This window comes from Athene noctua, chromosome 18, assembly GCF_965140245.1.
Source record: "Athene noctua chromosome 18, bAthNoc1.hap1.1, whole genome shotgun sequence".
NCBI classification, from domain to species: Eukaryota; Metazoa; Chordata; class Aves; order Strigiformes; family Strigidae; genus Athene; species Athene noctua.
Genome location: NC_134054.1, coordinates 10,649,556 through 10,665,577, shown reverse-complemented (window position 1 = coordinate 10,665,577; position 16,022 = coordinate 10,649,556). Strand labels below are relative to the sequence as shown.

Below are 16,022 nucleotides of genomic sequence, written 5' to 3'. Positions count from 1 at the left end.
GCCGGCGGCTGGGGGTGGGCAGAGGGGCAGGAACTGCCGGCGGCAGCGCAGCCGGCCCGGGGCCGCAGGCGAGCGGCCGCCTCGGGGGGGGGGGGGCGGTGAGGGGGGAGCGCCCCGGCCGCGCGGTGCCAGCGCGCATGCGCGGCCACCGTGTCCCCGCTCGCTCCGGCCGGGCCGCGCGCCAGCTCCGCTTCCTGCGCGCCGGGGGCGCGGCGCATGCGCAGTGCCCGCCCCCCCGCGGGCGGGGAACATGGCGCTGGGCTGCCGCCAAGGGAGCCGCTGGGGCGGCCGCGCGCCCCTGGGGCGGCCCGTGCTGAGGCGGCGGCCGCCCGCCGCGCGGGTCGCGGAGCGGGGGGAGGCCGGATCCCCGGCGCGGCCCTACGCGGCGGCCGGCGGCCGCGAGGCGGCGGGTGGGGAGGAGCTGCTGGAGGTGTGCCGGCGGCGGCACTTCCTGCGGGGCGGCGCGGGGCCGCGGCCGGCGCTGCCCTGGCGCGCCTACCTCCGCGGCTCTCACCCGGGCTTCGGGCCGCTGGGCGTGGCGCTGCGGGACAACCTGGCGGCCCAGTGGTGGGACTCGGCGCTGGCTTTCCAGGAGCAGGTGTTCGCGGTGGATGCCCCGCTCCACGGCCCGCCCGCCGCCGGAGCCCCGCGGGCCGGGCAGGGGCTCCGGCTGCTGCACCCGGAGACGCTGCGCCAAGCTCTCCCGGGCGGGGGCTGTAGCCCGGAGCCGGGCGGTCCGTCTCTGGAAGAAGTGCTGGGGAGCGCGGGGACGCTTCGCGAGAGCCTGCTTCCCGGTAGGTCCCTCGTCCGTCATCACGGGGGTGAGGCGGCTCTGCACAGCCCGGCCGCCTGCTCGTGTTTTTCTTGCTGGGAGCGAAGCAGCTGCGTTTAAGGGAATTTTCCAGTTGTGTTACAGTGCTGGGAAAGTTTCAGCTGCGTGTCCCCTCCCTGACAGTGTTCAAGGCCAGGCTGGACGGGGCTTTGAGGAGCCTGGGCTAGTGGAAGGTGTCCCTGCCCGTGGCAGGGGGGTGGGAGCTAAATGATCTTTAAGGTTCCTTCCAACCCAAACCATTCTATATGATACGCTGTGAGTTTGTGTCCTGTTCAAGGACCTGAGCAGCATGAGTGCTGAAATAGGCTCTGCATCCTTTCCCCTTGTAATTAGGGGAAAGGCACATTAAAATCACAGTTGCTGAAGTGCCCGGAGGAGTCAGGCTACAAACTGCTGAGCTAACCTCTGCAAAACACTAAAGCTAGCAGGACTGCACTTATAACCAGCGTGTGTGTCATATGTGCTACGTTCACCCTTGGTAGAATTAACAAATTGAAATTTTTCCTGTGGCTACTAAAATTAGCAATTCGTCTTTTGACAGGTGCTCTGGCGCAATATGTTAGCTGCTTAGAACTGGTGAACAAAAGACTGCCTTGTGGCCTGGCTCAGATTGGAGTGTGCTTTCACTCTATTCCAGAAAGCAAACAGCACAATGAAAACCTTACAAGGTAGAGTAATAGGGGGGTTAATCTCCTTCTATACTTAAACAAACTGTTTGCACTTGTTTTCACTTTTGGCTTATTTTTGAATGCTGTCTCTTGCTTTTTCCCTGTTATTTTTGAAGGAGTTAACTTGCTGCCCTTGCTATTGTTTAAAGAATAGGCGAAAGGACCACATCTTTGCTTGCATGGTTTAGTTCTCCCAGAACTGCAGGACAGTGGCTTGATTACTGGTTACGGAAGAGGCTCCAATGGTGGAGAAAGGTAACAGCAGCATATCCATGGGAAATCTTGGCCTTCTCCTTTATTTCGGGGGGGTGGGGGGAATAGACACACAGGTTGCTTTTATGGCATTATATTCCTAGCCCATTCTTGCCGCTGAAATACTGGTATTTCTTGTGAGAAGAACTCACTTAAGTTTATGACAGACCTGTTAAGTAGTTTATAATGTGACTGGCAGAAAGGCAAATGTTTTGTGTTTAAGTGATTTGAGATGAAAATGCTGCAAAACAACAGAGTTGGGCTGTAATTTATTTTTATAAATTACAAATTTATAAATCAGAGACTTCAGCTTGCATTACAGACTTGATTTTTGTGGTTAGTACAGCATGCACTGTAGTGATCACCTCTCATATCTTTTATTTTCAGTTTGCAGTTGGCCCGTCTAACTTCAGCAGCAGTGACTTTGAGGATGAAGAAGGAAGAAGAGGATTTAATTTACATTACAGCTTTCCTTGGGGGACAGAAACAATAGAAACATTGAAGAACCTTGGAGATAGCGAACTATTACAGATGTATCCAGGGGATAGTACAAAATTACTTGTAAGCTTTACTGTATTAAAAATCTTTTTTGATAAAGATGATAACGTGTGAGAGAAATGGTTTCTTTGCTGGTCCAGTTGCTTGGCATATGACCGTCTTTAATTCTTTTGTTGTAAAAGCAGTACAGATTCTCTGCAGTCAGACCTTCATTTTCAAAAGCAGATAAAATAATGTTTTGGGGGGGTTTTTTTGCAAGGAGCAAATTCTTTGAAATTATAAATGAGCTATATTGACAAGACAGCTGTTGTCAGCTGCATAGCCTTTACCTGTGAGTAGATGTCAAGACTGTTTTGCATGTTAAGCTCACATCAGAAAGAACGTGTAAATGCTTTTTCTTTCTGTAGCTTGTCCAGTTCCATATATGTAGAAGTATATGTGGATTAATGGATTATAAACATTGCAAATGGCTATATAGAAGTTACTGCACCGAGAAGGGGGAATGGACCAGAGGGAAACCTTTCCACTGAATACATTGGAGAGGGACAAACTTCTAGCAAATGGCAATGTTTGAAAAGTCAGACTGAACAGATAAAATGAGAGTAGTTTGGTATTTTGCCAGTAAATTACAACCTTCTCCTCATGATAGTCCTGTCTGTCTTTCCTAGTTTTGCAGTTTATTTCTATACAAAAGGCCGAAGACTGTAATGTAACCTACAAAACTGTGGTTTACATAGTGATTTGTCAAAATGTGGGGACAGATTCTTGTGGTCACTTGGAAGTAAGGTACAAAACTCCAAAATGCAGTCTCAAGTGTGTTTGCCGTAGATTTATATATGATCAGAGAGGCAGGACAAGAAAATAATCCCATCCTGCTCTGATCTTCTGCTTTCCCCAGTGTTACAATCTTATCTAGTTACTGCTACACTTTTAAGATTGCTGGTAACTTTTAAAAATGAATGTCACTGTATCTTAGTTGTAATAAGGGTGCTTGAGCTTAATACCTCATTATACATTTAAAGTAAACAAAAGGCTTTTGGGGACAGTCTTTGAGATATCCCTTTGTGGTTTTTTTCTCTTCAGGGCCGAGATGGAAGGAAGAATGTTATTCCTCATGTTCTGTCTGTGAGTGGAAATCTGGACCGAGGAGTATTAGCTTATCTCTTTGACTCTCTACAGCTAGTGGAGAATCCGTTTACAAAAAAGAAAAATTCACAGAGAAAGGTAATTTTCTGTAGAAGGTGGAAGGAAGAATGGATGATGGAAGGCAGGCGCAGGTCTAAGTACAAAACCCACAGACAACGGGGTAAATTCAAGCATGGAAATGTCTCCCTTTTCCACATCACCATCCTCCGTTCCCTTCCCAGCAGGTGCAGATAGAACGCTTCTCGCTGCCCCATGGGACTGCTGCCATGGTGCTCTTCACCCACATAAGCAATTTTTCTCATTTTGAGGTCACCGGTCCTGTTTAACCTTCTTTTTCTCTGACGAGTAGGTAGATTTCTGCCTCGCGAGTGATGAAGGAGTTAAGAGGAATTGGAATGTAGCTGTTGTGCATGGGAAACAGGAGTTTGTCTCTTCTGGCAGTATTTGAAGGTTGCTGAGAAGAGTAGAAAAAGTGGGCCACAGGTGGTATTGGGGTATTTCCCCAAGGACCATCATTATTCCCACTTTTACCTTGATTTTCTGGAGTTAAAGTGCTTGCTTTCAGGCAGCACTTGTTAATCAAACAGCTGTTTGACCTTTTAAGAACAGGCAGTAGACAGGATTGTAACTGTCTGCTGGGCTGTCTCTGATCACTCTGGCTCCGTTAAAGATGATTGAGCTCTGCTAACAAAACATCTCTTTTCTGGCGCTCAGCCCAAATGGAGTAATTTCTGTCATGCTAACCTAGTTGGCACGTATGCTAGTTATATAAAATGTAACTTGCTTCTAATTCAGGGGTTTGCACTATGAGAAAATTTTTGCATGTTTAGAACCTCAACTTCAGAGAAAAAAGTAGTATTTCCTAGTTCTGTTTAGATTTTCACACTAAATACACTTAGTAATCTGTTACTTTTTGTAAAATTTTTAGGTACTTAAGCTTCATCCTTGTTTAGCACCTGTTAAAGTGGCCTTGGATATAGGAAAAGGTCCAACCACAGAGCTGAGACAGGTATGTTGTAAGAAAGTATTTTAATTTTGAGGGTTGACTCTCCATGTCACCTTTTGTTACAATTCAGACGTTGTTTATGTTGGGGAAAAATCATGCTGCTACTTTGATTCTCAGAGATTCTCAGTGCTTCCACTATGCAGTTTCTGAGTCAAAGGAGTACACTGCAGACAGCGGGTAGTAGATGCCTTCCTTGCGTTGGCACACTGCTTTTAGTACTATTAATAGAGTTGATGCTTGTTCCATGCAAAATTAAAGAAAATAACACAATCCCTCTCAGCTTCCTAATCTTTCAGAATTAACGCATGGGTCACATCTTCAGAAGGATTTTTTAGAAATTTTTGCCAGTCCCCACAGAACAGAGGAAAATTACACTGGTGTGGTTTTAAATAGAAATGGAGATTTAATTGCCAGGCTGCTTTCTATTTTGAGATTATTTCAGACAGAAAATTAACACCAGCTAGGAATGCTAATACCACACATACTACGAGTTTTTTTAATAGTTTCTTTGTATAGGATTTCAAACCCTCAAAGTCTCTTTTGCTTCTGTTTTTAAATAAACACAGGTTTGTCAAGGATTGTTCAATGAACTGTCAGAAAATAGAATTTCTGTATGGCCGGGTTACCTTGAAACCATGCAGGTATCTCTGGAACAGCTTTATACAAAGTAAGGAGAAACAGTCTTTTGTAAATTAAACTGTGAAGGTGAAAGATGTCTTTCTGAGGATTAGCGAAAATATGCCTGTTGTCAGTAAGAAATCATCGAGTGCAGTAACCACATGACGTGAAGGCATGTATCCTCAATTATAAACTTGGATATAATTAGATTTATTACAAAGAGCAATGTCAGAGTTCATTTTTTAACTTAAGTGAGGTATAAGCCTTTCACATGTTATTGGTTCTCTGGAACTGTGAAATGCCTTTTAGAGACTCTCCTATTGAAAATAAATGTCTTAAGAAGAGTCATAAGCTTGCGGACCTGTTTCCCACCTATCACCCCCATGTTTGCATATGGACTGGTTTTCTGTTTCATTTTTAAGTACTATTTCAAGTAGCACACTGGGTCTAGTCTTGAATTTGAAAGTTCTTCCAAGTCTGGAGCCATTACCATTAGTGTATGTGATAGAATTACGGTGCAGATAAAACTACTATTCCTGTTGAAGGCTTCATATATGATTTGTTGATCAGCAATGAACTTTGAGCATATGTCAGTGGATCTTGAGCATGTTGATGAATATTTTTTCCTGAGAGAAAATAAATATAATTTTTTGTTCTGTGCAGTAGTCTTCAAAGTAAGCCTGGCTATTAAATAACAGAAGAAAGATATATTCTGCTTCTACAAAAATACTCTTGTAATAGGTCACCAAATAACATTCTTTTTATGTACAAAAGTAGCTAAATAATTTAAAGAAATGTAGTCGGGAAAGCAGGGAATGGCAACAAGAAAACTGGTGCCTTCACACTGGACTTAGTGCCGTATAGCAAAAATAAATATTTACAGCTTATGGTCATTTGTACATAACTTATCTGAATTTTTCATACACCAAAAGCAGTAACAGGTGTGCTCTTTTCTTGGCAGGTACGATGAGATGAGCGTTCTCTTCATGGTCTTGATAACTGATACCACTCTGGAGAACGGAGTGGTCCAGCTGAGAAGCAGAGACACTACCATGAAGGAAATGATGCACATTTCTAGGCTAAAGGACTTTTTAACTAAGTATGTAACATCAGCCAAAAATGTATAAACTTAAATTTGTTGAATAAAAGGAATTTCTTAAACATGTGTGCCTGAACTGGCTTCTACGGTGTCACAGACTTAGTGGTTTCTCTGCAAATAGTTCTGCTAAAACTTGGTGCATCTGTTTTCTGTCAACTCTAGACCATGTGGGTCTTCCAGGTTACCTTGAAAAGAGGGAAGCGACAAACTTCTTCCTCATTAGCAGGGCTAACCATATTTTCTTTCATGTCTTCTTTTACCATCTTCCTGAAAATACTCCATCCTGACCTAAAAAATCTTTCATTTGTGTATTGCTGTCACAATTACGGTCTCTGCTGGAAAATGGTATTTTATATAAAAGACTGCCAAATCTTAAATGTTTTAATAACATCATTAAGTATCTTTGTTTGTAGGAATGTATTTGAATCACATGGCCTCAGTTCTTCAACATTTAATCTACTTCATCTTCCACTTGATAAACACAGAAATCAGAAATACATTATCAAGAGTGCAGAGGAAATAGAAGAAATAGATTGTAAAGTTTTTGACGAGCGTATTTGTGGACAAAAAATGTCTGTACATAGAAAATGGTGGAAAAAGACTAATGTGTGATCATATTTATCCTATGCATAAGTGTTGTAGTCAAAATCAGATACAGGAGTTTGCACAGATAGGAAATGGGGTGATTCTGATCTGTAGATTGACTGTGCATGTCCAGCTGGGTAAGTCACTGTATGAAAGCTGTGTGCAACAAGGCATGCAGCCACCAAGTCATTGTCATGAAACACAAGAACTTGTCTTAAAAATTTCTTCTATTAACATGGTGCTTATTTAACTATGTACAGGTTATTTGTAACAATAATATTAATTGCTGCATAGTATAATTATGCTAGAAATCATGCAAGGTTAGCATAGTCTGGCTGTATGACTTACTCATGGAATTCTACATAAACTGGCTATGGAATAATGCTAAAACAACCCAGAAATGTCTAAGAAACAGCCTATAGCAGGATGCAGATTTTGTTTTGGAGTTAACTGTCCCAAAAAATAATTTTAGCATCCTATCCCTACTCTGAGAGCTGAAATAATGTTGAACTGAGAAACTGCCCTCCTTGCTGCTAGGTAACAGCAGTACAGAGGCCAAATACAAATCCTCTAGCTTTTCCCAATACAGTTGGGATTTTTTTTTTTTTTTTAATACTTGACTAAAGCCTGGTTATATTATGTTTGCATACAGTCTGGTTTATATTTCAGGAGAATTGCTAAATGTGCAGGAACTTGGCTCTGTTTGTTCATCAGATGCATATAATGCCAGACTGTATATTGCATCCAGCAGGATCTTACCTGACGGTGATTGTGTTGATTTGTTTCATTTAGTTTTTATGGATCTATTTGGGCAATAAGCTGCTGTTTGTGTAATGGCATTGCTGTTTGGGTCTTTGTTAATTTCAATTTTTATCTGTTTTGCTTTTTCTTTTAAGTTCAAGTCCTTAGAAGTTATGACTTGGGGAACTTGCTTGCTAATAGAGAATGAGCTATATTGTCTCTATATAGCTGTACAAAATAATTAGGCCAGGAAACTAGGATCTAAACATCATCTCATTCTGTGCAGACTTGGTGGTATTTATCCTTGGTGATAAATACCACTGAGGACTGAAAGAATCTTTAAAAATGTGATAATTTTTTTTTAAAGATTTTTTTTAAAAAAATATTTTTATCCTTTTTAAAGATAAATTATCTTTAAAAATGTGATAAATTAATCACGAAAGGGGTCTTACCTTGTACTCAGTCTCTGATGAAGACCTTTGAATAGATGGTACACGCCCTCCTCTCTGCTGAAAGTCAGAATAGCATAATTCAAAATTGCTTTTTTTGGTAGATACTCAACAGAAGAATTAATATTCCATCAACAGCTTGGTCACTAATAACATCTCTTGCATGGTTTCATAACAAGGCTGTTGAATTTTTGGGTCAAGGATGGTGACAGAGTTTTTATTTGGGTTTTTTTGTTTGCTTTTTTCCCCTCAAAAGAGTTATTTTAATTTCTCCACAGTAAGTAAGCAATTTCAGTATGTAACTGCCACTATCTAAACCCTGCCTCCCCCCAGCAAAATCTACCAAAAACATGTTGGTGACCGTCAGATGTTCAATAGTATAGCTTGAGGTTTTCACCTTTTTCATCTTCTCTTCCAATAACAGAAAAGTTGGCGTATTCTTCTTCTGGTTTAACAGGATCTAAATTAAAGATGATGAATAGCAGTTAACCCAGTTACAAGAGACTGACAAGATTTTTTTTTTTTTTTTTTTTTAAATTGTCTTGAAAAGAGCAGCAAGATTCCATACTGACTATAAATCTAGCATGCTTTCTGTAGCGTTCGTGGGCCTTATCAGAGCTGTTGTCACTGTCCTTGCAGCCTATGTGGGTAGAGCACTGATTGATATCTGGCGTGAGCAGCTACACAGAGCACTGAGCAGCTAGAATTCTGCCTACTGTGTGAACAGGAAGGCAGATTTGTACGGAGAGAATGATTCACTTTTTGATACTTTTTTTGATAGTTTGTTTTGGGGCGTTCTTCCCTTGAAAATATTGGCATTTACATATAAGGCAAATGTAGAAAACTACAAGATAATATCATCCTGGTTTTCATGTAATGTCTTCATTATTGTGTATCTTCTGCAGTTGAAGTAGTAAAATGTTTTAACATAGGTGAGTTGCTTTTTTGTCAAGCATTACTTCATAGTTTCAGTTTGAACTGGCTTTGAGTCTTGTCAAAGTTAAAAAACATGGAATAAAGAACTATTGATACTGACCAATTTTGAACAGGTTGCAGAAGCTATGTAAGTTTTATTTCACTACAATTTACACATAGCCCACTTCTGTCTCTTAGTAAATGGGCGTTACACCTCTGATCTACTTACTGTCTTTTGTTTTTCTTTTCCTCTGTAATGGCTATTTCAATCCTCACCATGAGTTACCAAATGTAATTCTTCATTTTACTTTGTTTACAGTAGATTTTTATATAGAGCTTCAGTTCATTTAACCAATTAATTGCAGTTTTGGTTGAGTGGGTGACAGTGCTGAATGTGGATCCCGTGTGACTTCAAATAATGCCTCTGCCAGGCACAGTCAGTAGGAATATTAGCTCACCCACTGAGTGGTAGTAGGTGTCCCCTTCCACTGCTTTTGTAGTACCTGAAGAAATTCGCTCATACTAGCTACAAATAATATAATAACATTCTTCAACCAAAATCTCACAAGGAAGTTTCATGACTGCAAGGGAAGTAACATGAACTTACCGATCTCTGTGTAGATGACATCGTTTTCAGACTCTTCTGCATTCATTGTTGAAGTAAGGGCAGTTGAGGGCCTAGCAGACTGAAGTTTTTCTGCAAATTGTAAAAGAGAAACATATGCCTGTATACATATATCAATTTTTCTTAGAGGGAAATAAACAGCTCCATGGTATTTTTTGAATACTTGGAGATCTCAATAATGTTATTTTTCATAATAGGAATTGCTCCTTAACCAAGGGCGTTTTTAATAGAATTTGCTTTCTTTATTAAGAATGAGGTCAGATTCCTTCCAACATTTGTGTGTATTAAATTAGATGTTGCTTTGCTTCCCCCATCCCAGACCTACCATCTAAAAGCTCAGAGGTTTTGCCTTGTCAATGTCTTGTTGTCTAAGCTGATTAAGAGGAGACTTGACAACATCCTAAAATACCAAGAGCATAACTCTACTTGTAACATGATGTTCATACTCTGTATTGACAGCATAAATGAGCACCTCTGGAAAATTAAACAGACATTCAAATAACTCACTTGCTTTGTATGAAGGAATTATGAAAAATGGAATTGCGAGAGCAAATCCTATTATGAATAGTAGCAAGATCACCCCAAGAGAAATGATCAAGGCTTGAGAGTGGCTTCTTTCTTCTGCCAAAAAGGAAAAAAAAAAAAAAAAAAAGGTGTTTATGCAATTAAATGTTTTTTCACATTCTAAGTATTTTCTATAAATTAAAATCAAGACTTGGCATTTCTTTCAGCTTTTGGATTAACTGTGGTTAACCTAACTATGCAGGAGAGTCCCAAGAGCACACAGTCACAGCAGAAAGAAGGGAGTTTGCTGGTGCCAGTTGACTCTCTTTTCCATAGAAAAATGAAACTAGACTCCCCAAGGTGCAGCAAGGGTGGACCAGGGGGTGTCTTGTAAAAATGAATCTTTTACAGTCATCCTTCATGGTCACTTTTTACTACTATTTAGACTGCATGAAATCCTATCTTTTTGCATAAATTTTGAAAAAAAAAAATCACATTTTTTCTAATTGTAAAAAATTGTATTTTGAGCATTGAATTGCAGGAAAAAAAATGTCTGGCTAAAAAACTTGTATTGTTACAACATTCTGAATTTTGTGTGGTCCCTGTTTATTGACAGTGGTAAAATGCTTCATGCATGCATACCTGCTAATGTGAAGTTGAAGCTGTTGCTGTATTTTGTATTATTGCGAAAGCTATTTTCAGCTCTGCATTTATAGATTCCAAAGTCACTAGAGGAATTGATAAATAGAAAAATCACAGCTGCTTCCCGCTTCTGCATCTTCACTGGTGTAGAGATGCTTTGTCTTCCTTTGAAGAATATGTATGTGATAGGAAGAGAGCCGTTCTCTGAGAGACAAGACAGAGTCACATTCTGGCCTTTCTTTGCTTGAGAGGTGGGTGAGCTCAGCACTGGTGTGGAAACAGGCTCTGTAAAAAGAAAACTGAAAAGGCTGCATCACTGAGTACAGGACAAGCTCCAAAGCAAGGCTCAGAGTTAAGTGGCAACACTGGCAAATGAGGTGGGCACCAAGGATGGAGAGCTCAGTGAGGCAGATCAGAACAGCACGGCCGGCTCCTAAGGAAATAACAGCCATTTGCAGTAAAGTTCAGCTCTGCAGTCAAGGCAGGCACACGCTGCCGTCCAAAACAGCACCTACAGCAAACAAACCCCTGACTCCTGCTGCTGCAGATAGCCATGTCTGATGCGCTGTATGTGCCCCTAAAATAAAATGTGCTGAGAAGGTACAGAGCAAGACATACCTTTAAGGGTGAAGTTGAGACTGTTGCTGTATTTTCCGCCACCGTTATTCTCAGCTTTGCATTTGTATTCACCCGTGTCACTGGCAGAGTTGATAGTCAAGTTAAACAAACCAGGGGTCAAGTCTGGCCTAGTTAAAGTGGATATTTTCTGGCTGTCTTTAAACAGCGTGTATCTGACAGGTGGAGATCCGGAGTCTGAGTGGCAGGAGAGGCTCACGTTCTGGTTCATCACTACATTCAAAGTCCCCTGAACAGATAGGAGCCTGGGATTGGACAGCACGTCTGGAAAAAAGAAACTTCTGAGTGAGTTCAGTGCACCTATCATCCAAAAAACTCTCAGATTTTTCCCAAAATATATTGAGGACCAGGCTAAATAGGGGGTTAGATTTTTTCCGCTTCAGGTAGCAGGCAAAAAGCTTTCTATTTTTCAAAATCAGTATGCAGCTTCAGACAAACACTTGGTGAAAAATTCCTCTTCATACAAAAGCGAGCATATACACACAAAGCCAACCTGTATCAAGATTAACCAACAAAAATGTTTTTGAACTACAGCAGCAATGAAAATAATGGAAGTATAAAAGAGAAATATAAATATTATGGGATGTTAATTATAGGAGAAAGTAACCTTATAAGCTAATTGAGAGGTATCATGTGAACCTGAAAGTAAAAGCCGTATTTTATTTGTGGCTGTATGTACACAGGCAGAATTAACCTTGCCTAAGTAGACTGAACTTCTGAATAGTAGCAGCAGGAGCCTTAATGGTTTATCAAATCAGTTTGCTTTTATGAGATTATACAAATAAATTAATAATAAAAACTTGTAATGTCTTTTCACAGAAAATGGTAATAAACTAGTCATGACTAAGATAAATTATGACACTTCTAGAGGGGGAAAATTACGTTTTAACAGCAATTTTGACTGTACATACAAGACAGTAAAGCTAACTTTGTATACAAACTTGTAAAGTGCCTCACTGCGCAGACGGGCAAGAGATTTACTTTTACATGAAGGTTTTGGACATTTAAAAATCCCTCCCCATATTTTGTTAACAGTTGATTTCAGCAATATTGCAAAAGCAGAAGAGAACCTACCTTTGTCACTTGCAGCAGTCTTCTGAATCTGCCGAGACATTTGAACTAAGAAAAGAAAAGAAAGCTTTCAGACAAGAAACAGGGGTTCTTGTTCAGAAAGATTTGCAACATATAAGAAGTATGTCCTTGGCTTACCGTAGGAAAACAGCAGAATTGTGAGCAAATACATTTTCTTGATACTGAAGAAGACAGCTGGTGGAGTTAGAGTGATGAGATCTTTGAGGAGTGTCTCTAGGGGTTGAGGAAGTCCTAAATAAGGAAACAGTGCTGAACCTTACAGATGTTTGTGTAAGAACTTTTCTCATATTCCACTTACATTTAGCCTATGGCAGACAGAGCAGTGGGCAGAAGAAAAAGCTGTGGGGTGAGGAACAGCAGTTTGGGATACAACTAAATGTTACATACAGCTGTTCTAAGATGTAGCTGACAACGGCAGCTTTTCCATGTGAGAGCTGTGTGGTAAAACCATGCTGCCATGCAGCATACAAGACTGTATAATTTTTGCAGCACTGTTCTTATAAGGGAATGAGATAACTGATACACGTGAAAGAGTCACACATTTGCTAGAGATAATGCAAGTGATTGTATGGCTGAGACTAAGAGAATACGCAGTACTGGGATTTTTTTTTAGCAGGGATGTATTTTTTTACAAAATTATATTAAAAAAAAAAAAGATTATCAAATCTATTGAAGTTTTAAGATGCTGATAAATATTTATAGCTAGCCAGCTTGTTAGGGAAATATTTTGGTCAAATTTCAAATAGTAAGCTGTGAAGAAGTAAAATCTTGTACTGGAGAGTACAAATCTCACCATGATCTTGAGTTCAACACCACTGCAGAAATGAATTTGATGACTAATTTGATCATCTAATGAGTAATACAAAGCTACATAATTACAGTCACAGCAAGTAAATGTTCTTTATTTGTCATCCTCTGGGCAAAGTAAATGTAATCTTCAGCTACACATGGGCAATGCCTTTTGAAGAATTCTAGGCCGTGTTGTATGTGAAGTAACTACTCATGCAGAGAATGCCTTGAAAGTGTTGATCCAATCCTTGACTAATTTCTTGTTTCTTTGTCTCCAGTTTATGAAGGTAACAGGACAAGGCCCTACAGAGTTTGTCCTCTTCTCCTGTGTTATAGAAAATCCTGCCTAAAGCCTTGCCTGTTGCTGTATTGCAAAGTTTCCTCACAGAAGTTTGTGTGCCTTTGTGTCCTTCCTCCTTGTGGTTTTATTTTTCTTTCATTTAATTTCTTTTAAGACAACCTCCACCCTGCCCTCACAAATGTTGCTCATGTGGAAATGCTGACAAGTAACCACAAGAGTGGAATTTTTTTTTTTGCAGCTGGCAGGAAGCACGTGTAAAAATGCAGCTGTCAGAAGAACTGGGAGCATTTGTGGATTTTCCTGTTGCGAGAGGCTGCTCTTTGTCAGAAAACCAAATAAAAAAAAAAAGTCCTCGCAGGCAGGTGACGGAGGAGACAAGGTGTCCTGAAAGCTGGGAAGGAGCCTGGCATCCCGCCCTCCTGTCCGGAGGAGGGGGCGGCCATGACGGGCTGTGGCGGGAAGCGGCCTCGTGGTGGCTGCGGTCGGTGAGGAGGCCTGGGCTGGCCCCACCATCACCTGAGGTGCGGGCAGGGCGGCCTGGCCCGGTGTGGGAAGGCGAGAGGGGCTGTGGGCAGCCGCCCGCCTCACCCAGAGCCCAGGGCGGTCTGTGGGGAGCGCAAGGAGCCGTCAAGCTGCCGCGTTCTCTCAATCCTGGTCTGTAAAGCCACTGAGGGGCTGGCTGGCACTGCTCACCCAGAACTGGACGCTTTTCTTTTTCTAAGAAGCTGATTCATTTTGTGGGTGGGTAAGGGCGAGCAGTTATTGTGAACTATGAATTTGTCCATACTTTTTAAAGAAAAGTTTAGTTGTCACCAGGTTCTCTCACGTAGATAGCAGAGCGATCAGGGATGCAGCAGAAAATAGTTGGCTCAACAAAATCCTCGAAGAATTAGGTGGATGGTCTCTAAAAGGATGGCTAGCCATGTTGTTGGATGATTTGTGTAGTTATAATTATAGATATTATAAGAATGTGTAGGTTGTATTAATAATTGAGAAAAATATTTGGAAGTAGTATGAAAACCTAACTCTTCGCTACCAAATTTGACATGGTTGAAAAACCTGTTTATAATGATCATAGGGATGATCTGTTTCTGTGTTTTAGTGCGTATCATGATTTACTGTTGTAACTCTTGTTAGGATCAAACATGGAAATTCATATGGAATGAGACTTACAGGATAGTACATTATCCTATAAGTCTCAAAGGGGGGAAAAACGTAAGCCAAAACATCTTGCTAACGGGTTTTTTTGTTGTTGTGTTTTTTTGCCTTGATAAGCATTTTTTTTTTTTTACCGAGAATAAATTAGGTCAGTGTCAATGTAGCTTCTGGTATGTGCAGACACAGCTGGAGGTTGTCGCTTTCATGAAGAAGAAATGTTTGAAGATAAGACAGTAATAAATAAGACTGTTGGGGCCTATTCTTGAAGATAACAGGAACAAGGATGGGACAAGTGAAAACAAACCAACTCAAGACACAACACAGCTGCACACACCTCCTAAACAGACCTTTGTGAGTGTGCACGAGCATTGAGGTCAACCAGCAGACACGGTGAGGAAGACTACCAACAACTACCAGGTACCCCTCAGACCACGACCCAGCAAGAAAGCGCACGCGTAATTAGGGTGCAGATGTTGTAATTAGCCCCAGGAAATCTAATGCATATGTAACTCATTTCTTAGAAAAGTTATGAACACGCATGATCTCACTGTATGTTAGCTGCTGCTTACAGATCTGGGGTACGCTCACCTATGCAAAGCTGTTTGTGTGTGTGCCCAGTGCTGCATTAAAGAATGCCTGCTTTCTAAAACTCCAAAATGAGTCTTAGAGAGTTCCTCTGCCACCTTTTACAGTAGCAGTGTGACAGCAGCTTTAAACGGTGCATGTGTGGGGAGCTTGCTGGGTTCCCTGAAGGTGCATGGCCTGGGTGTGTAGGGAAGGCAAGAGCTGGTTCCGAGCACTGGTTTCTATTTGAGAAGTGAGGAGAGCTCTTCCAGACCAGTTTGTGCCTTTGTTTGCTGGTTTGGACTCTGCCAGGCAACCCTGCTCTGTCTCTTCCCTTGTGTGGATGTCCTGTAGTTCAGTGCATATCTGTCTTCAATATTTATTTTGGCTTTTATTTCGTTTTCCTTTAAAATTTGAGTTTAAGGTTGGAAATAGAAGGGAATATATTTTCTTTGACATGTCCAATCCACTTCCACTATACATGTAGGATTATGGGGGAGAGCTGTGGGTTTTTTAACTGTCCAGTACTTGGGCCTAGCTGTTTCATCTGCTGAAGTATCTATTTACTTTTCAACTTTTATAATTGCTTTGCAGAGCACTGATAGAGACATGTAAAAAGATTTTTTTAACCATTATGATAGGATTTGGTAGCTGAGGTTTAATGATGAAGTTTGTATGAAAGATAAAAACCAGACTGTAATTGCCAGATCATCCCTAGGGGAGTAATAACATATACTGGTTAGAAAATGAGATTTCAGATTAAGTTCATAATGTAAATGATTAAGTTAGGTTAATATAAAGAAGCTTCTAGAAAAATTTACTTGACTACTCAGTCCTATAGGGCAAGGGGAGGCTGGATGTATTAGAATTTTGCATAATCCAGTGGACTGTGTGTACTCATG

At 41.2% G+C, this 16,022-nt stretch overlaps 2 protein-coding genes across 2 annotated transcripts; one reads left to right on the top strand and one right to left on the bottom strand.

Annotated features, from left to right (window-relative positions):
- The first annotated feature begins 250 nt into the window (after positions 1–250).
- Positions 251–6,369, top strand: POLG2 (DNA polymerase gamma 2, accessory subunit). The gene is made up of 8 exons (XM_074922236.1): positions 251–794; positions 1,374–1,500; positions 1,650–1,755; positions 2,140–2,313; positions 3,334–3,474; positions 4,325–4,405; positions 4,969–5,069; positions 5,982–6,369. Exons 1-8 carry the CDS (start codon positions 251–253, stop codon positions 6,145–6,147), a joined length of 1,440 nt encoding a protein of 479 aa, XP_074778337.1. The 3' UTR covers positions 6,148–6,369.
- On the bottom strand, positions 6,246–12,459 carry MILR1 (mast cell immunoglobulin like receptor 1). Its single transcript, XM_074922237.1, has 8 exons — positions 12,426–12,459; positions 12,291–12,335; positions 11,199–11,480; positions 10,581–10,865; positions 9,942–10,055; positions 9,417–9,506; positions 8,292–8,354; positions 6,246–6,304 (listed from the first exon to the last, which is right to left on the bottom strand). The coding sequence occupies exons 1-8, from the start codon at positions 12,457–12,459 to the stop codon at positions 6,246–6,248; spliced, it is 972 nt and encodes a 323-aa protein (XP_074778338.1).
- Positions 12,460–16,022: the final 3,563 nt, after the last annotated feature.